Source organism: Takifugu rubripes, chromosome 14 (genome assembly GCF_901000725.2).
Source record: "Takifugu rubripes chromosome 14, fTakRub1.2, whole genome shotgun sequence".
In the NCBI taxonomy this organism is placed as follows: Eukaryota; Metazoa; Chordata; class Actinopteri; order Tetraodontiformes; family Tetraodontidae; genus Takifugu; species Takifugu rubripes.
The window spans coordinates 9396633-9418629 of record NC_042298.1 but is presented as its reverse complement, the minus strand read 5'-3'; the positions used below and the strand labels follow the sequence as shown (position 1 = coordinate 9418629).

General features: G+C 43.1%; 1 protein-coding gene across 6 annotated transcripts in view; it reads right to left on the bottom strand.

Moving 5' to 3' along the window:
* Positions 1 to 21997, bottom strand: part of gria1a (glutamate receptor, ionotropic, AMPA 1a) — a 57516-nt gene that overhangs the window by 21391 nt on the left and 14128 nt on the right. For all 6 annotated transcript variants that reach the window (XR_003890763.1, XM_029847195.1, XM_029847194.1 and 3 more), the window contains exons 4-12: positions 18795 to 19034; positions 14150 to 14334; positions 10213 to 10266; positions 7670 to 7828; positions 7269 to 7436; positions 6282 to 6386; positions 6037 to 6147; positions 2091 to 2297; positions 1279 to 1724 (exon numbers count right to left, since the gene is read on the bottom strand). Coding sequence is in view for 5 of the 6 variants with exons in the window: in XM_029847195.1 (XP_029703055.1) it covers positions 1279 to 1724; positions 2091 to 2297; positions 6037 to 6147; positions 6282 to 6386; positions 7269 to 7436; positions 7670 to 7828; positions 10213 to 10266; positions 14150 to 14334; positions 18795 to 19034 (1675 nt within the window). In the remaining variant the exon portion in view is untranslated. The remainder of the gene's footprint in view (positions 1 to 1278; positions 1725 to 2090; positions 2298 to 6036; positions 6148 to 6281; positions 6387 to 7268; positions 7437 to 7669; positions 7829 to 10212; positions 10267 to 14149; positions 14335 to 18794; positions 19035 to 21997) is intronic.

Here is a 21997-nt window from a genome sequence, read left to right as displayed (position 1 = left end):
CGAAAGCCTTTCAAGCCGACAAGTTTTGGTCTTTAGTTCCCATTTCAATTTCTGCGTTGCCAAAGAGTCACAAAGCTGATCTCAACCATGACGTTCCCCACTGCTTTTGCCACTTCTCAGTACAGCTAAAATGGACTCGCACCTCTTATATTTCTGTTGTGGTTTAGATTTTTTTGAAAAGAGTTACAAGAATGATCAATTCGCTTATGCCTAAAATATTATAATTTTGCTGAAATACATTGTTGATGAGAAACCGGGCTTTTTTGTGGATTGATAAAGTCTATGGCCATTCCTGTTCATGTCAGTAAATCTTTTTTTTTTATTAGACTAAGTGCTGTTTTGGCCCCCTCTCTGATTGGGGTTGACACCGCTGCTGTAAAGCAACTCCATCTGGAACTTACAGCGAGCTCCGCCCACACCGCGCCCGCACCACTCAGGAAGTGTAAACCTCAGCATTGGCCTCGGCTGCCTCACAGCTTCTACTGACAGTGCTGTCATAATCTTCTCATCTCCATCTGCTTATCCCTCTGGAGAGCAGCAGAAGTCGACCTCAGTGTCTCTAATTTCAGACACATAATGAGCTTTTTAATTGGTGACCTTTGGAGAATGGTTTCCTTCCATAGCTCATGAGAGCACTCGAGGGGAGCCGGTGCAAACCACTCACCGCTCACACTGAGCTCCTTCACAGCAGCCTGCCAAAAGGCTGATATTTACCTTTACCCTGATTGATTGGGGTAAAAAAAAGATAATGCACAAGTCTGAAAACGGGTGAAAACCCGACATGATTGTGTCGCCCCATAGACGGATTCTGGCAAAGTTCAAAAACAGCTGAGAAACCTACGCACTCACTCAGCCCCGCAGGTCAATCGCATATTTACCCCGCTGCAAGGTGCAATCACAGAGGGGAGACAGGAAACGCAACACTCTGCAACATGAGTCTCACACTCCCGTCGGTGCTCCTCCTCAAAATGTAACACCGCTCCATATGACAAGAAAGTGGCAATAAGTAAGAAGAAGAAAAACAACTCGGCAAACCGAGAAGTTAAGCAATAAACTTTTGCGGTAGCCAGAAATATCGCCTACCAATATGGGCGGCAACTCAAAAGCTCAGGGTTGCGACTTGCAGATAAGTAAGCGTATAAAAATCATGATGAGGCTTCAAATAATTGAGCTGTTGAACTATAACTCAGCATAATATCGCAACGTGATCAACAGGAGATGATGGCTCAGCAGAATTTATTGCGACTCCAACATCATTTGTCCTCTCGTTTTTCCTACCGTGGTGAAATATCACATCCTTGCTGCATAAAGGCCCCCAGTGAGAACCAGAGCGAGTTGAAGATTCCAAACTCGTTGGACTGCTCTTGACTCTGCTGGTTGGCGTTCTGCTGCACCGGCGTCTGGCTCTGCTGCACCCCGTTGGAGGCCGCAGCCTGCGTGGGAGACTGTGGTTCTCCCCCCTCCTCGTAGTCCTCGGCGTGCCACTCATAAGGACTGAATCGACTGACCAGGAAGAGGACGACGCTGACACCGATGTAGGCGAACACGATGCACATCCAGATCTCGTAGGCCAGAGGATCAAGGAAGGAAAAGACACCAGGCTTGGACTTGGTGGGTTTCTTGATCATGATGGAGATGCCCAAAGACATGAAGGGCTTGGAGAAGTCGATGACTTCCTCACGGACCAGGGTGATGGTCAGAGGAGCCACTGCCACATCAGCTTTCTGAGAAAGGGGCGAGAAGACGGGGAGGCAAATTAACTGACAAGCTAAAAAGATAGCATACGTCCATTATGCAGATAAGTGTTACACATGTTTGCATTGTCTCTACGGCCAAGTTACACTCGCCCGGAGCTCAACGCCAAAGTCTCCGGGATTGATTAGATGTGACAGTAGCTCAGCTATAGAATTCTATGCTGTGAAATAAGTTTTGTGTGAGGCATGATTTAATAGAGACATGAATAAATAAATAAAATTTGAATGTAAGTTGAAGCATTTGCATTAAAAAAATCAATTTGAATGTACTGAACATGAATGCAAATTTAGAGTTAGGCTGGGGGAAAGAATCAGGCCTAGGCTTTCCTCACTTACCCCATAAACCAGCTCTCCCACCATGCCGTTCCACATCTTAATTTCGGGGTCTCTGGCGCCATATTTGCCATCAGAAACAAGCTTCAGCTTGTACTGGTAGCCCACGTGCTTGGCGATCTCTGCAGCCAGCTCCACGATGTAGCCTTCGTACTTGTCATTCCCCACCAGCTGCTCGTGGTTTTTCTTCAGCATCACGTATGGAGACTCCTGCCGGAGAGAGGACAAGCGCGGGCTTAAACAACTTCACAAAAATGAGCTATTACGGCCGTGTATTACTGTCTTTCTTGTTCCAACTGCAAGAGACATGCACAAACTTTGTGTGCCTTTCTGAGCCTTGTATCGGCGCACCAGAGACAGGCTGGTCTTGTCATTCAGACAGCCGTACATCCCACCACTGATTGGGTGATTCTTGAGGAGTTACAGTTGACATGACAACTGTGTTTTATATAGAATCCCAGTCAACCCCAGCTGAATTGTCCACCAGCACTTGACAGGCCTCAATTCCCACACGTTGTTATGTGGGCCTGCTTTTAGCAAAGACGGTGCTGAGCTGAACAAATCCTGCCATCACATTTTTACCAGGGTCTGGGGACGGTCGGGGGGGGGTGTTACAGTTATCTGGGATTTTCTGTACAGTGGAGGTGAAGGTAATCATTGTTACACATGGAGAAACAGCACCCCTGGGAGATAATGGGGGAAAGGTCTGGATTACAGTCGCAGACAATGAGAAGTACACACACACACACACACGTGTGCATGTGAGCACTCATGTATAAAAGCACACACATGCACAAAGTGACATGGCGTGAACACAGAAAGTCAGGTGGGATTTGGTCCAGATAACCTTCTGCACATTCTTTGAGAATGCAGGTCAACCATGGTTAACACACACCCTTGTACTTATGTACTTGTGAGGACTTTTACTTCCTGACCTCAGCTTAAACCCAATTCTAACCTCAACCTTAAAACCATGTCTTAACCCTCAAACAGACCTTTGAAGTTGTGAGGAGCAGCCAAAATGTCCTCATTTTGGTGGTTGATGTGTATTTTCATATTCAATATATTGCAGGCACACACACACGCACGCACACACACACAATCTGCTTCATTACAGTCAATCCTTATCGCTGAAATTACTATAATACACATTTGATGAATATCGACTATGACAAAAAAAGATTCTGCTTAATTCAAGCTCATATTCCCAGAAGGCTCTGTGGCGATGGATGTTATTTTTGCTGTATTACTTGAATTAGAGTGCTCGGCAAACACATTCGGGGTTGATAAACCCTCAAAGTAAATTTTCAAATCGACGCTGCAGCTCTCTGCGTCTCTTCTCCTTATTTCACCTCCCACCACAGCTCAGGTGAACGACGTGGCCCCATTTCCATTACCTGTATGGAAATAAAGCCAATTTATTGTGTGGACGAGGGCTGGCAGGTTGCTCTGCTGTTGCCATTTGGAGACAGAGTTGGCGCAACAGACACCGAAGTTCCTGACGGAGAGAAAGTTGCCGCCCGCCCTCGGGCCAAAATGAATCACAAACATGGCCCAGTTTCCCATCCAGACGGTCGGATTTGTCCAAGCACAAATTTTACCAAATGAAAATGAACCAATGCAAGATACAAAGATTTATTTCAACTAATGGTCTGTGACACTGAGGCTGAGGTTTATGAGCTGTAATGAAGTCACCAGTAAACAGCAGTAAACAACGTTTGATGCTGTCATCCTGGTCAAACAGCACGTTCCTGCGCAGCGAATCAGTGAGCAGAGGAATTACAACATAACGCCGCCGCAATAACTGCTCACACCTTATCTGTACTCTCAGGTTCCAAGACACAGAACCAATTTACTTCCCTGAAAAAGGGGACAGCGATAGGAGATTTTGTCAGGCGTAGTTATTTTAGGAGCAGACTCATGGGAGAGCGGAACTTTCCGGGGTTAAATGGGGGGATTTCACTGATATTTTTAATTAAATGCCAATCAGGTTACATCTCTGATATAACCCAACTGAACTTTGGCTAATGTAATGCAGCAACTATAAAGCTGACCACAGCGATGATTTTTTTTAAAAAAAATTACATGAGTGAGTTTAAGGACTCCTGTAAGCAAAAAAGATTGATGGTGATTGATGGAAGTACGATAATGATATGTTTTGCGACAGATGCGTAATTAAAATGGATAAAAATGTGTTCAATAAAACGTTCCCTAGTTTTTCTTTATCTTGTCTCAGACTAAACCAGAAGTTGCGAAACAAAGGTTAGTTGGCTGAACAAAGCCAGTCTCTGTCTGGTTACCCGTCAGCGTGGAGCGATCGCTGATCAGTTAGAGTGACATGCTAACAGCGCCACCTTTGGTCGCTCATTTTGTCATCTCGTGCTTAATTTTTTGCAGTTATCGAGATCACAAATGGAAAATGAGTGCCACAACGGGCAAATTAGCAATACAACGGGTAGTACGATGTCATCTTTTTCTTATCCTACAAGTCAGACCAGAGACTACGGTAAGGTTTTATTATGACAGTAACATATTATTAAGTGCTGATTGTGACTTTTGTTTTCTATGGTTGTGTTGTCATTTCTTGTAAATTTAAAATAAAAATGCTTAAAAATAATATGTTTTTCTCCTGGTCCTGATTTTGTCAGAAAAGATATCAGTAATTATCAATGCTGAATGATCTAAAACCCTGAGCTATACTGTATTTAGCCATATTAGCCACATGTTAAACTAAAAACAAATGAACTAAACTGTTAAAGCAGTATTTCTAACCCCTAAATCTCCTAAACTCTTAAATCTTTCCTCTGAGAATACAGCAGCCTCCTATTTAAACAACAGACATCGCTGCGTGTAACTGAATCTGCGTTCCCGTTGAATCCCGAATCCCGTTGTTGTGTTCGGCTGTCCATCATCATACATCAGCACTCGGCACTGTCACCTCTGGGAAACCTTTATCTTGTGAGCGGAGACGTCGCCTCGAGGGAAATGCACGGTTGAATTCCTTTACTCCATTAACCCTTTGTAAGGGCGAGCATCAAACACTGCTGCAGATTTTTATTTTTATGCCAGATTTAATCAGCTTAAGGGATATTTATACCTGCTGTGAACAGAGATGCGTCATTAAAAAGAATCTAGTGATGAGGTCGTGAGACAAACATTCTATTGCAAGGAATTAGCGTTTACTGGAATTTCCAAGGACTGTTCCATGTTTCTATTTGTGGAAGGACTATTTCCATAGGATACCTAAATGTCACAATTATGTGAATCAGCGTGAAAATGCACTGTGAATACTGAGGAAACAAGGTTATTTAATGAAAAAGTTTGATGCTAAAAAGTCCTCTTGGTGGAAGGGTAACTAACGCAGTGCAGTATGTAGTTATGTATGTACCGGTACTTTCATGCAATGTACTCTAATGGATGTACATTTTAAAAACGTATATTATACTTCTATTTCTCCCTGTGGGGATATTTATGGCCAGTGTTTTGTGTTGATGAACTCATGTGGACATCCCACACTAACATAATAGCCCAGGTTATTCCTCTTCATGACCACCTAATAACCCAGAGAGCTGAGAAGCTCTTTGCTGCCCTCACAGTCCCTTCAAAGCATCTTTGTTCTTCACATGTGTGAGATGAACACAGTGAGCAGAAGGAGAAAAAAAATACCAGTTTTAACAAGAAACTGAGGACTCTTCATAAAATACGTTGAAGGTAAGACAGCTAAAACTTGTACTTTGTTAAACTTACTGATTATCATTCCGAGCAGGGATCAAGACAGCTCGGAGACTAGAGGCCGGGCAGAAGCAGGGAGGACGGGCGATATGATCACAGAGTCTATTCTCAACTTTTAGAAACTCGAAATTTCAATTAAAGTAAAATGTTAACTGGCCTTTCATTCCCTCTGTCTCAGCTCATCTCCCCGTTTTTCCTCCCGTTATCACGGACTCACCAGGATGGTAGTGACGATGTAAGTTCTGTTCTGCAGGCCGTAAGTGTCGTTGCTGCCTCTCACGAAGACTGCGGTGTTCACGTACTTCTCCTCTTCATTCCAGTAGCCAACCTAAGAATCATAGATAACTAGATAAGATGAACTGGGAGCCAATCTGCATTACATTGAGGAAGATAATATATGACAGATAACAGCTATTATAATCTAGACATAATTGAGTTTCTGACAGAGGGTTATGGGCTTGCCTTCTTTGGTCCGGATGGAGCCAGTTCCATGATGCTAACAGTGTAGTTGGTTCTGCGCCCCTTTTCATTGAACTGAATGTGACCAGTCAATCCATCTATACGAACCTGTAATCGAGTCACATACAGTATTGATGAACTACCTCCCAAAGTACGACTTGGAGAGAATCAGTCCAGCATTCCTGGCAGAGGGCAATAATAGGGCACACATACAGCATTCACACAAGGAGCGCTGGCCCGGTCTGAAAAACACTCATCCGCGAAAGTCCACAGAAACTGTGTCCCTCTTGTAACGAATGGCAGATGTTGATGTGTGTGAGCGCGCACATGTGTGTGTGTACAGCACAGTGTGTTTGTCTTGGCTGTGCGATGGAGTTAATTGAGCGAACACGGCTTCAATCTCCCGTCTATCTCCGGGCAGATGGCTAGATTGACTGTGAGCAGGCCTCTGCACAGCCAGGCTGCAGTCAGAGCCCAGGGCTGCCCACACACACTCCCAAGCAACCGAATTTACAGCCTTATAAATGCAATAACTACACTTATGTACTTGGTGTAAACGGTGGCACCAAATCTGACGTTAACGGTTTTGGGCCGGCCATACTGGGTTTGTGTAGAGTCCTCATTCCTCAATACACATTTGTACGTGCCCCACAGTCTCCACCAGATTGAAAAGCTTACAGCCAGTTCTGGATTTCTATTTCCCTCGCCAAATATTACATTTCTAAACTCAATTGTTGTTGTCATATTCCATGATGATCACAGCCGAGCGTCGTCACCTGCAGGCTTTGTTTACTAGCCACAATGTCACATTTGATACTGGGGAGCTCTCCTGCGACTTAATGTGAACTTTACACGACAGAATGAGACCTAATCTGTTCATCCAGCCACCACTCACAACCTGTTAGCTTGCGTGCCACTCAGTAATTTGTGCTCGCGTACGTGTGGATGCACATTACGTTAGCGTGGCCCTAAGCAAGCCTGCACACAGACCTGCTGCAAGGCTCTCTGGATGTCTATGCCCTGTCCCCAGGGAGCCGGAGGGTTGGCGAGGCATTCTCCGGCATTGCCTCTCCGAGAGATGTCTATTCTCTGTCTCCTTAAATTCTGAAAGGCCGTGGACATGACCTTCACCCCGTCATAGGTCAGCGCGCCTGTGTACTGTTAAAAGAGAGCACAAGATCGAACACAGGAGGAGACAATGAAAAGGGGTAAATGTCATAAAAATACAGTAAATATCACTCTCCACATTTCCCTTTCGACAATTTTCTTTTTTTTTTTGTTGGTGTCACTTCGGGAAGGCAGAAGTGCACTATGTGACTATGATTACATGTTAATTCTGTTATTCGATACCTAAAGACAATACAGGCATGCAGACAGTAAAAGAGCAGTACTTTAAGGCCGCTCTTGGGCATTTTGGTGTCTTTGTTGTCAAACTCCATCCACTGCTGGACGACACGGCTGACGGTGGGGTCGGAGTTGTTGACAAGCTGGAAGCCGGTGATGTTGGCGCCACCTTTCCTCAGGTCTGTCAGGTCAATGTCTAGGAAGCCCTGAGACGAGATGTGAACCAAGATGTCAGGGAGAAAATGGGCGCTTTTGCTCGAGAAACACGGGGTCTCCTTATGAACACTTTCTGCACTCCGTGATTCCTCTGGAGTCTGTCAACAAACCACCTTTATCTCAGCTCCTAATTATGTCTCCAAAAATCAATGTCAGCCCAGCTGAAGAACATGCTCCCTTTAAACAGGAGCGCCTCAGATCTATACTCTTCAACAGATGCACAGTGAAATTCACCTTTCTTGGTTTATAGTGGACCTGACAGCCTTACTGACAGCACCCAGATGTTCCAACAGCAACACAGCAAAGGGTTCAAACAAGCTGTGGACAACTGGTGTCATAGAATTTTACATTTTTAATGTGAGGCTCTTTAAGTGAAATATGCTCTCTTGCTTACAATGAAAAATGTAAGAAAATGTTTCGGCAGAGGCAAGAGGTGCTCAGACCTTACAGTCATATTCAGATCACCTAACGCTGATGCCATGACTCTGAAGAGGGTCGATGGTAAAAGAACCCATGTATGGTTAAATAACCCATAGCTATATAATGACAATGTTGTGACCTGGTGGACATTTCAGAGTCGGCGATCATTTTTCTTCTGATTCCCTAAAAATCACAAGCAACCCGAGTGTAGCAGGCTAATTATTTGGTAGGGAATTTCATTTTATAGCAAGAAAAATGCATCTGTCATGCGCAATAAAGAAGTGGAAAGCCCGATTGCGCCTATGGATCTTATGGCCTCCTGAGTCAGAGGGCATTCCTGCACAATCCAGTGCATTTAACTGTTAGTACCTCTTTTATTAAAGGAACATGGGATAATGTGTCAAGTATAGGACAAATCCCCATGTTCACATACAGAGGTTATCCTATTAAACCCACCACAGGACTGTCTTGCAAGAGTAGCAACAATGCTGAGATGGAGGGGGGAAAAACTCAATTTGGAAGCAGTCTGGAGCTAATCTCTGATGGAGTGTGTCTTCATAGGCTATTGTGACAATGGCAGGATCAAAACCTCAGGGGTTAGTGTGAACAATTCGAGTGGTGCCTCAGGCTGAATAAAAAAAAAAGCGATTTCCTCTAATGGCATCTTCTGGTACATTTTTTTCGCCTTTCACTATTCAGTGGAGACGCCAGTTCTGGAGAAAGTCATAAAGTCGGAGAGGCTGATTCAGCCTCTCTGCAGGATGCCTGTCAGCCTGTGCAGAGGATGACTAAAAATGGAGGACAGCAGCGGGGGACAGTACATTTGTCTGTGATTTGACTGAGATTTAATAGCAAACTTTTGACTGATGAGTGGAAAGGGTTCTCCAAAACTCAATCTCTTGGCCCTATGTCCTCAAAATCTCAATTTTTGGTACTTTGTCCAACCTTTACGTTCAGCGCAGTAAATAAAGCAATAAAAACATTTTGATTCCATCCTCTGCGCTGGCTTTTGGAGGAGGGTCTCTACGGAGACAGGAAAAAAAATGACGGAACGCTCTAACTTCAAGAGACAAATGAGGGGTGGTATTCAATCCCCCAGGACATCCTTCCTCCCACTGCTCTTGCCAGGTGTCCATATTTCTTAGCCCAGCAGACAGAGCTGTCTTTTTCTGCTTCATGCCTGAGCAAATGCATGGCTGTGAGCTGCAGAGGTTTCTATAGAAACAGGCTGTGGACAACAATCGGACGCAAATCAGGATATTTCTTAGTAATGTTTAAGCACATTTAACTGTTAGCGACAAATGATCTACTTTAATGCACAATTGTGGTCATCAGAACAACACACTAAGAAAACAACATTCTTTAAGTATGCTAACGAGTAAAATGCAACACTAAAATAATATAATTACAAAAGTGAGTTTGTTTAATCAACCCATTAAATGTGACGATGGCTACTTGAATCCGTTGTTATTACCATCTAAGGCTTACCATTATTTTAAATTAAATCTGGCAAACGGGCCAGTCTAGAGAGATTGAGTCAATCTGAAAGCCCCGCAGTGAGAAATTGTCCCAGCTAGCAGCTGCATATTAATGCTGTTATTACTACAGCATCTGCTGATGTCAATTTTCTCTTCATTTGGTTCCATTTAGTGAGTGAATAGTGCTGAAGGGGTCTCGGTACAATTTGCATTTCAAAAATGGCAGCAGACAACAACGGTTATTGCGTACAAACGTGCACACATCAGTGGTCTCACCTACGTCTGAACAAATTTCTCCATCTGTCTCAGGTTGTTTGTGATTTGCTGATATATAATTTAGAGAAAGAATGAGAGTATTTAATTTTATTAAGTTGATTAAGTTAAAAAGGCATAAAATGTTCAAAATAATTTACCACATGTTTCTGGAATCCTGTTAAAAGTATAAAGACCACAGGTATGAGATAAGATCCTCTTACCAGGTTAGCCAGGATGTAGTGGTAGCTCTTTGCATTCTTGCCTTGCTCGACGATCTAGAAGACACAGTCAGAGGAGGAGGAATAAAGTCAAACACAGAGACCACGCTGGACATGCCATTTGACAGGAAGCTGCTGTGTTACACATTTAGCTGTAACAACCAAGCGTGTTGTGGGCATACTAGATTTGAGGAGGTTTCCTCCCCTTTAAACTGCCGTTTCAGTATGACCTCCATCATCACCTTTTTTTTTTTTTAGGAGCTTCAGAATAGTTCCATATGCCTGAGAAGGAAGTGGAATTTTTAAGGCACGTCCACTGGAGAGACCAACGGCTCTCTGGCTTCAAGTTCTGCAGAACCCGTCCTACTAGTCTATATCTCCTACACACGTCTTTCATCATTATGGTCTCACAACGTCGACTCCCAAAGCTGCTATATCAACATGTCATCTGTGAAGCTGTGCTATTATTGTTGCTGTTGTTGCATGATATGATGTCAGTGTTCTCGGATGGTGCTTGGATGGATGGATGGATGGACGGATGGAAGTCACAAGTTAATATAACCTTTAACAGCATGGGGTTAAATTGAACACATTTATTGCAGCAACAGCAAAAAGCTATTTTAGCTATTTTATTCTCTCTCTCTCTCCTCTCATTTTATATGGAACAAATAAAACTTCTAATTGTAATTGTTCCTCTGTGTCTTCATGCTCCTGCTGAGATATCAAATAAAATATCTTGCAGCGTTGCATTTGTGTCGAACACCGCCATCAAATAATGATGTCGGTCAACGTTCGAGTGGGTACAAAGCCCCCCCGCCTACGTTTGGTTTGCTTCTGACAGTGCTCGCAGACGTCACAGGTCCAAACGTTGCAGCAGGCATCAGGGAACTTTGAACATCCCAGTGAGAGGCAGAGCGGAGTGTCACAGAGCTGGTTTATTTATAAATGAATTGGTCACACTGGGCACCACTCTGACTGACATTTTATGATGAAACAGATGTAAAAAGAGGCCCTACATGCTGGTTGATCAGAGCTTCTGCAAACATTCTTAACATATTATTGGGGAGGGAGAGTATTCAGCCTGTAACATTTAGATATTTCTTTAATGGGAAGCTGCTTGGCAAAATAAAAAAATAAAAAAATCTTTTTCCCTTCATCAACCTACACTCAGTGCCTCATGAGGACAGCCCAAACCCAGAAATTAGGAAATTTTTATGCAAATAAAAAAAAATAAAACCTGAAATGTGACATGAACATCAGCATTCAGACCCTTTACTGTCACACTTATGTAGGTCGTTCGGGCACCATCTGCTTCTCTTTGTTCAGCTTTGAGGTGGTTCTACATCTTCATCACTGTCCATCTGTGTTGAATTAAATGGATTAAATGGACCTGTCTAAATGAGGCCTTGCAGCTCATAGCGCAGCCCAGAGAACAAATTAGAAGCTCAAGGTCAAAAGAAGGGCCTGAAGAGCTCAGAGACAGAGCTGGAGCAAGGCAGAAAAAGAAACCTGCTTTATTGATTGTTGTTGAGAGCTCAGCGGTCTCCATCATACTCATGTGAAAGAACTTTGGGTCAACCAAGTCTTCATGCAGTTGGTTGTCTGAACAAACTGAAAAGTTGGGGGAGAAAAAGCTTTGCTCAGAGAGGTCACCAAGACTCAAAGATCCCTCTGACTGAGCTCCACACAACCTGTGTGGGATGGAGAAAGCTTCAGACCCACAAGCACTGCTGCACCAAAACTGGGCTCTACGGCAGAATGGACCAATGGAAGATTCTCCCGAGTGAAAAACACACGGAAGGATGGAAGGACAGAAGCTGGGCTCCCTCACCCAGTAATCCCTCAATCAAGGCTTACTCTCAAACAGTAATCAGTGGGATAATAATTCATTATTTTGAGTGACACAAGACTTCACCATAAGAAACAGTGAAACGTTTAAGAGGGCCTGAATACTTTCCGTACCCACAGTGCATGTTCAGGCACGTGCATGAACTTTCCCTCTCTGTGAGCTAGTTCTTGCTATACTCCAGGGAAGAGGACTTATTCATTTGTATGTTCGCTGAGCCTAATGATGCTGCGGGTCATAACAGAAGGTGGCATTTGTTATTAATGGTGACCCCAGCACATGGCAGGCCCTGCAGCCAAGCCCCGGGGCGGGGAAAAACTTCGAAGGGAGGAGAGCAAGAAGAGGAGGAAGAGGAGGGGAAGGCATTACTGCCAGAGAGGACCAGCAAATGGAAGTGTTTGGGGATGCTTTTTAATTATACATGCAAATTCAAAAAGTTGCTCAATGATGAAGCCCAGGAGACTTGGTCCCCTATTCGCACTGCCTCTTTTTTTAATTTCTCCCTTTTTTTTTTGGATGGCTCATCTGTCACAACAAATGCTCTCCGCAGACATGACATGAATATCCAGCTTACACGAGGAACCACCCCCAGGATACCGTCAGTGACATTATTGTAAGAGAGAGTGGTGCAACAGACGAACACAGGAGTGAATTTAAAGGGCAAAATGGAAAACGGTGTTTGTGTGTGTCTGTGTGCGTGCGTGTGTGTGCGTGGGTGATTGATGACAGCCGTCTGAATAGAGAACTTCTGCAGCTCAGCTGTGGTAAACTGGTGAGAACTGATGCAATAACCTTAACTGCAGACACCAGGCCATCAATAACAGTCACCCAAAGCAGCCATGGTCGACACTTACAGATCGCTGTGTCTGTACGTGAGGGTGGTTGTGTGTTTGTAAAAGAACAAAAATCTAAATATATACACATATCTAGAACTAATAAATCACAATGGTGACACCAATGAGCAAAACCATACAAATATGACACATGGTTAAATTTTACATAAATGAATGAATGCATGAATATGAAATTGGCTCCAGGGCCTGTAAATGTGTGAGCAACAGCTTTGACATTGAGCGTTACATTAACACAAAGGGAAACCATGTGGAAAACATAAAAGCACTGCCAATCACCAAAAATGAATGCTTTTCATTCCAACATATACGATTTTCATCCCATATCATAACCAATGCTGGTTTATGGCGACTGATGCCCCTCTTTCTATCATGTGTCTGTCATAAGACACATTTCGTGTGAGTCTACCTTGAGACGGATTCCAAGACCGAGATGCTTCATTTTCACTTAATATTTTTTTCTTTATCAATTGAACAATGCCAACATAGACAAGAATTCATAAATGCAAATATGATGAACCAGTGATAGCTAAAATCACTGAATATATGTGATTTATTTTTATTTACCGGCTTTTTTCCCCCCAACCAGTCTAATTTTTGATATATCATTTTGTAACTAGTCAGAGAAAACTCCTTCAGGTGACCCCACTAGAACGACACATTGAGCTGATAATTACATCTTTGTGCAACGCATCTAATTGATGAATGCTGAAAATAATGAGAGTTTTAACAAGCTGTTTCATGCCTGAGAAGTTGAACAATCAATTGAAATCAATTTGAATTACTGTAACCTGGACACATTTTCTAATGACTGAAAATAATAAGCCACATCTGCAGATGTTTTATTGATTAGGATGTGCCTGTTCTGGTGTCCGAGCTGTGATCGTACACTCATATAACAGCTGAGGATCAGGCGAATGGGATGTCTGGACTCTTTCAGAAACAGCGTTGAGTAAGTGAGGATCTCATCACGTGCTGGCTTCAAATGTCAACGCTTACATTATTTATCTCTCCTGTCCTTGATGCACCAGGAAGTGAAGCGCTGCATCCAACAGCCAACCAACCCCCCACTTGGTATTTACATCCCCATGCCGGATCACTCCGAGCTGGGGTTTAAAACCTGCAGCACGAGGACTCAAAGTCTTTTCAAGTTTCTAATGACTCCAAAACACTCATCACGTGTTCCATGCAAAGGGTATGGCCCGAATGTCATCAGAGAGAAAAGAAAAAGAAATGTCTCTACCTTTTTCAGGATGCCGGTGAGCCTCTCGGTCTCACAGTCAATGATAATCTGTCCCTCCTTCCTCTTGTCCAGGTCCTGGAACACTTTCAGGAAAGAGGCCTCAGTCATGGTCTCCACGTTCACGGAGGTCACCAGCCAATCCCTCTCTGCTGCCGTGTCCAGAACCTTCTGTAGCACTGACAGGCCTGTGCACGTGGGGGGGAGACAAGGCAGAGAACTCAGGATAAAGAAAGTAGGAATGAAAAGTGTGGGTAATTATGCTCTTCACATTAATCTAAGAAGAACAAAGTGATGATTGAGTAGGTGATAATCCACTGCAAATGATTCCAAAGTGTCTACCGTTTATTAGGCAGTATGAAAAATTAATAACGTTTGCAGGTAATCTGATCCTGTGTGTAGTTATAATGTGACCAGGGAGACAAATTAAAAGACTTGGGAACCAAACAGAAGCTGAGCAGAAAACCAAACTCATCTCAATGAGCATATAAATCAGAATTTCCCCTTGCTTACCAGGGGCGATTAGAACGAAGTGAACGCACTCGCACCTACACGGAAAAGTAACGACCAAATCTCCTGCTACGGCACCCTCTCGGACACATCCCCACTGTTGGTTATATTTCTTCCCTACTCTGTTTCACTGGCAATGATGTGTTGCTGACTGAGAGCGCCAGTGAGCCACGGGCTTATGCAAAGACAGGAAATAAAAGGAGATTAGGGAACACATTGATCTTGAGCTGATTTACAGCGCCGACTCACTGTTGGGCTCCATTGCTGCTGGCAGCCGACCGATCAGATTCCTCTCAATTGGCATCCACAGTCTTTCCAGTGAGTAAATAATTTCCAGTAGCAACAGACTGGCAGCCATTACCCCGATGAATTATAGCAATTACAATATTTCCAAATGTAAACTAACGCATGACAGAGCTGTATTTGTTTTCCTGCAGCTAAGATGGCAAACGTTGCTTAAGCCACTGCGAGCTGGGCGCCATCCTGGGCGCTCGTTTGTCTGGTGTTCAAACCGAGTGAATGCAAAGATGGCTTATCTTTAACAGCCACCAGAGAGGTGGAGGAGGAACGTAGTGACAGATGAAAGATGATTGCCTGGCCTTATTAAAACATGCACCAGGTGCTCTCCAGGCAATTCCTGGATCCTATTTGACACCAAGTCATCAGGAAATAAAAGAGAGATGGATGGTTTGTCACCTCAGCACAAGAGCACATTACAGCCCATGTAAATAAATTATCCCTGTGGGGAGAATAGGGAAGAGTTGGCAACACGTTAGTGTAAAGGCACATGGGGAGAGATGGCACATTTCATGGTGTTCTTTTTCCTTTTTCGTTGCAAGTGAATAATTGTGATCCTTGGCGCTGACAGATTTAGGAGAAGCTGTGAAACCAATGATAGGCACAGGAAGACAGGAGGCAGTCGATCTTGGCCGTGAATAAGTCCAGCAGGTCCTGAGAAGAATGGATAATTCTCTTTGAATGAGTTTGGAAAAGAAAAGAAAAAACCTTTCTATTCAGTCGCGACTTCTCACATCTGCCATCGAGTGCTTATTTACTTGCTGGTGCATCTCAAAAATGAATGTTCGAAAATCTCCATAAAGCTCCCGGGGAAGGAAAATCTATCGAGTGTGTTACAGGGAAACCTACAGTCAGATGTTTCTCAAGGTTGCTGATGTGGTTGGATGATTACATCTTTTCTCATTTAAAAAAATGATGTATGTTCAAGAAATCCTTTCCTTTATTGAGCCAGCAGTTTGCACTGAATATTTTCTCACTATTTTAAATGCAACTCTGTGGTTGACGCATAAATCAGGACCAGCCTGCCATGGAGGCGAGTGGGACCGGCCAAGGTAAAATGGTCTTCCAAAGGCATCCTCTAAAAGAATAACATCATAATGGAATCTGGCTGCCATGAGCACCCTTTTGGCCAAAGGCAATACATGGAGACCAGGGCAGCAGGCAAATCAGGAGAAGAGAAAATTACACTTCGGGGAAACCATTTTCTAAAAATTGTTTATGACGGACCTAATGAGCTATCAAATTTGTTTTCCTGTTCTTAGCTTTTAGAAATAAAAATTTGTAATCATGTGCCATGCAAGAATAAAGGGAACTATGGTGCAGAGTATGTAGACCGTTTGCTTCAGTGTTAATAAATATGAACACGAGTCCGTTGCTGCAGTCGGTTAGATTTGAGAGGACTGAAATGTCAATACTGAATCTAAAAGCGTTAACTGCTTGATTGAAATGGAAGGGATCACAAACACGCACATGCAGAGCAGATAAATTCCTCACAGCTGAATATGTTTTTTTTTTTCTTTCTTCCTATTAGGCTTAAAATAACCCCCACGGGACACCAGCACGGTATCCAGGCAACAGAGGACCACTGATACACGTTACACTGTATCCCACTCCTCAATCACACAAGGGTGACCCTGCCCACACGTACGTGCACGTGTGTGATGTTGATGGGGATTTAATGTGGTGAGTCTCTGAGACCAGGAGCTGAGCTCTAGGGAAACTAAATTTGAGATATGTCTCAATAACACAGGTATTATCTGGTTGTGGGGGGGGGGGGGGGGGGGGGGGGGGTTACAGGCAACAGATATATTCATGCATGTCCAACGTTTAAAAGAGAATCACGGGCAAATTCTTTCACTCTGAACATAAAACTGCTCAAATGTGTCAGCAAATGTCAGTAAAGAACCACTTGTTAGTAGTTTGGTGTTGTTTTTACACACACACACACACACACACACACACACACGCACACACACACACACACACACACAGAGAGACAAAAATACAATTTTTTTTGCATAGGTTGAGATATGTAGACAGACTGCTGTTACTCAATAAAAGTATTGTTTTTCCACTGTGGGAGTTCTGATAGCACAGTGATAGTAATTTTTTTAAACTATCATTAGCTAGATATTTGTAAAAGATAAATTGTTTGTTTTCACTGTCGTCTTGACACAGGACATGTCAGCATCAAAAATAAATGTAAAAAAAAAAAAGCACACCATACTGAAAAAAGTGTGCAATTTAATATTGTTTAGCTCATTTAATACTTGCTGGAGGCTTCACTTTAATGAAGCCACTTAAACTTTAAACTTCTGAACCTTCCAACACACACCGAAGAGACACAAACCCAGACAAACAAGCAACAGCGAGAGTGGAAACTCATAAAATGATGATGTGGTTCACAGACTGGAGGTCTGTGGCAGGCAGAAGGAGCACCAGTTAAGTGACATTCATGTAAAATATAGTTGCTATTTTGCATATTGAAATGATGACGACGCGCTGATGCGCAAAACACCTGGAGCAGATGGGATGGAATTATGGAGGCATACATCTGACCTGCTGGTGAGGAAGAGGTGGAAAAAGGCAGCTCGCAGGTTCACGGCTTGATTTCTGTCTACCTCCCCCGGGCGCATATTAAGTCATTCATATTTAAAGCTGCAGCATGTTTTGGTGTTTTCTTTTGTCTGTTGCCGTGCAACCGACAAAGCCATCATGGGTTGCTGCGCAGGACTGCTCCATGCAAAGCTTGTTTGTTCTATTGTGCGATTTATCCGCTGTCACTGCAGGTCAACGTTTCTCTTTCCTGTGTTCGCTGTCTGTACAAAGCTGCTGGTCTGAAATAAATGCTCTGTTGGCTGCTCATTGCTGCACAAAGGCTATGATAGACCCTACTACTGTCACCATGGCGATAAGAAATCAAACTCTAGTTTCTGCCTTTAATGTTATACTACACTATGTTAGAGATATAGATAGATAGATAGATAGATAGATAGATAGATAGATAGATAGATAGATAGATAGATAGATAGATAGATAGATAGATAGATAGATAGATAGATAGATAGATAGATAGATAGATAGATAGATAGATAGATAGATAGATAGATATGAAAATGAGGGTTTGTGCATTCCAGGCACACATGAAATGTGAGGATTAGTCAATTAGATGCTGTTTTTAAAGCAGTCATGGCCAATTAGATCAGCTCTCCTCATGCGATGCAGTGTTTTGTCAGTTCACTATGTCATCGTTAATTAAATATCAAACTACACCACGAATGCTAACCCCACTCACGGATATCAGGTGCTGGAACAATTAGCAGTGCACGCTGTATAACGCAGAGGCAAAAACTCTCAGTGCAATTAGTTAAGTGATGGAAAATAATGTCCTCACAATGTTACAGATGTTGTGTTTTTGTTGTTAAATCAGACTGTTGGGAGGGTTCACCTTGAATTTGCAATTATTTTGTAACAACAGGAGCAATGTAATTACATTTTAGGCATATTTGTTAAGGACCCATGTTGCTGAACAAAAAAAATATGGAAAACAGGCACTCTTACAGCAACAAACGAAAAAAAAGCCCCTCTATTGCCGGATGTTAAACCTGATTTGGGCTGGCAAAGGTATTTGTTTACCTTACTACATCAGAGCATGTTTACCAGCATGGCCTGGGAGGCAGCTTTGTACGCGTACAGAAAAAGAACCTCCTTTTACACCACATTTCCTACATCTGTGCCTGTGCGTAGATCTGCCTGCATAAAACACGTGAACACATCACATCCTGCAAGTGTATCAAAAAACTAGGAAAACTTGATAACACTGGCAAAGTGGTCCTCTTACCGGAGTCAGAACTGTACATGTAGACAAACTTGGTCCATCCATAGTGTTCGATCACTCCCACCAGGGCGTCCTGGAGCTCAGGCCGCAGCTGGATCACAAACTGGTTCGCCGTTTCGATGGGGAAGGACGGAGTGATGAAGCAGACGTGCAGCGCCCCGCAGAAAGACGTCAGCATGTTGACCGTCTTCCTGTCGTACAGGCCGATGATGGCGTACACACCCTTGGAGAACTGGGAGCAAACTGTCAATGACAAAAGGAACAGAGGAGTCCGAGTTAAACAGCATTTCTACAACTCATTATTACCGTATGTTGCTATTTGTGTTGTGTGTTGCATAAGAATCTGTAAAGGACCCCAACAGTGATGAACAACAGACTTCCAACTCCAACAATTTAACTTTGAAGCGATGCCCCGATAACATAAATGTATATTTTGTTGTGTTTGCGTTCTCTTGTCTTGAGTCATCGATTCTAAATGAGAAAGTCGTGTTGGCTAATATTCAGTAGTCTCATTATGGTTTCATTTCCATTTGTTTTTCTCATTCCTTTAGGAGTGATGAAAGTGTATTATAAGGTGGCCAAGAGGGGCAAATCACCACCACAAATCACAAAACGCAACAAGAAAACATAATGACAATGCAGAAATCACGATGATCAGAAAACACACCAGTAAATCAGGGCCCAACAACAAAAAATACACTGATAAAGCAGAAAATGCAACATCAATCAGGAAACCTCAACAGGAAATTAGAGAACACAAGTCAGAAAAGACAACAAAGCAGAAAATGCAATCAGAAAACGCGACCACAAATCATAAAACACAAGTTTAAATCAAAGACAACCACAAATCAGAAAACAGAATGGCAGAGCATATCTAGGATCCCGTTGTATGAGCATGAGGTAGATTGTTTTTATCATGCATTTTGAGGAAAAAGTCGAAACACAATGTGAAGAATAAAGCTGAAATACAGTGTCAAGAATAAAATCAAAGTACCATGAAAGTACCATGAAAAAATCAAATCAAAGTGCCATGAAAAAAGTTGACCTTTTGAGACTATAAGAACTCGGTCCCCAGGGATCAATAAAGTATTTCTATTCTAGTGCGTGTGATTGCTTCTACAAAATGCCGTGAAGGCAGTTAAATTCACTGGTGGAACTATACTTTGGACTCAGCTTTAGTAACAAAGAAATATTTTCTTTTTAAGCTCACAAACACAGGTTAGTTTACAGGAGGACTTTGAAGAAACACAACGTTGAAGTTGGCTTCTGATTTGCAGCTTCCTATTTGACTGACTATAAATCCATCATGCTGAGGGACTGTTTCTCCACCAATTAGCTCTTATTTCTACCTCTTGTAATGTGAAAACATTTTAGGCATCCTGGGTAACACTAACTGTCTGACACCCACTATTAGGTTTATGAGAAACATTTAACCGTCTTTTTTGTATTGCCACTTTTTCTTGATATTGAATTTAGACCTTATTCTGGACATTTCTGACTTGAAGTGCATAATACAAAAAATCGATCTCTTCTCATCTTTTTTTCCCCATGGGTGGCCCTAAGACTCCCGCGAAAGTTGTAGAATTACACCCAGATTAATCAATAGATACATTTCTTACAAAATCTGTGTTGAACTGTGTTCAATAAAAGGCTTTATTCCAGTCTCGATTGCATGGTCGATGTAAAATGTGAAACTGACTCCGACGGGACAAAAGTCTTTCATCACCTGGTGTTTGTGAAAATTGTCCCTTCAGATATTCCGTGACATGTTTATGCAAAGCTGACCAGTTTGTCAGGCTGACACCAGTGTTGGGTGACTGCTTTCAGAGGTGCAGGAGGTGAATGCAGATTACGTGTAAAGAGGTTAATCAATGCATCCCTTGGGTTCCATTGACATTTCACTGGCTGCAGGAGGTGGCTTCCATTGCTCATTTGGCTTTGTCCAAGTTTTGTCTTCATTTTCCATTGTCCATCCATCAGTCTCATCGCAACCATTAGCATTTTAAAACACTTCATTCATGCTAACATTCTCTCCGTGCTTTTGGCCTTCACGCGTCAAACCTGGGCTATTTTCTACCATGGCTACTTATCGCAGTATTTACTAAACAGATTGGAGTCACTGCCTGTCCCTGTGCGAGGGCCAGCTTGCTGCTAGGAGCCGAGGGACACACAGAACAGGGATGGCTAACGCCCAAAATGCCTAACCTGTCACAGATTTGCACCCTCTGGGCGGGCACATGTGTGCGTTAGTGCGTAGGGAGGGAAAGAGAGAGAGTGAGTCGGTAGTATCACATAAAAATACATGTGCACACACATGAGTGCACAAGCGCACATATGCAGCCTCCAGACCTCCAAAAGCCTGGTGACTCACCCTACTTAAAGCAAGCCCTGAAATAGACATTTTAAGCCTGGCCACACTGACTCAGTGACAGAACTATCTTTCCTTCACGGGCCGCACACGCTTCTCATTTAAATCGACACTCTCAACTAGCAGACATTATATTTACCCTTACAATTTCCTAGGACCAATTTCAGCATGTTCTGCCTGGACAAAAAGGTAATGAGACCTTGTTTGACTTTGTGTGCAGGATCCCGGTGCTGTGCCCTGAAGCAGGTTTGCATGTCTGAATATTTGAGTCTTTTTTTTTTTTGCACCTACAGTACAGCATGAAATAAATAAATGGCACAATAGCCAGGCAGTATAAGGTTCCTGCTCTACGCTGGAATGTGTTTGACCATTGGACATGAGCGTGACAGAAAATTAAGGTTGCTCAGGCGTCTCAGGTTGCGTTGGGACAGCGGCGTGGTGGAATGACATATTGAGTGTGTTAGAAAGTGTGAATGGCTTGTTAGTGCCACTCCACATGTGTAACAACAATCGAGGCCGAGCCGAGAGCGAAAGTCATCTCGGAGACCACGGCAGCACCTGTCCCGCCTGGCACGCCGCATTCTCCTCGCCACAGTTACAGCTGCCGCGGTGGCAGGACTGAGGTTGCCCGGGCAACAGTCCGCTTTTTCTGGCAGAGATAAGTGAATAGCTCTGTGCTGCTAAATGACTTTTGGAGAATGAAGAGGGAATTGTGAATGTTGGAACATTTTGTCATAATTAGGTTCCCCTCAAGGACTGAGCAAACTTGGCTTTGCACCATCTTTGTTTTATGGAATTTGGATGGGAAGTCAAAATTCACCATGAAACAGATGATGGA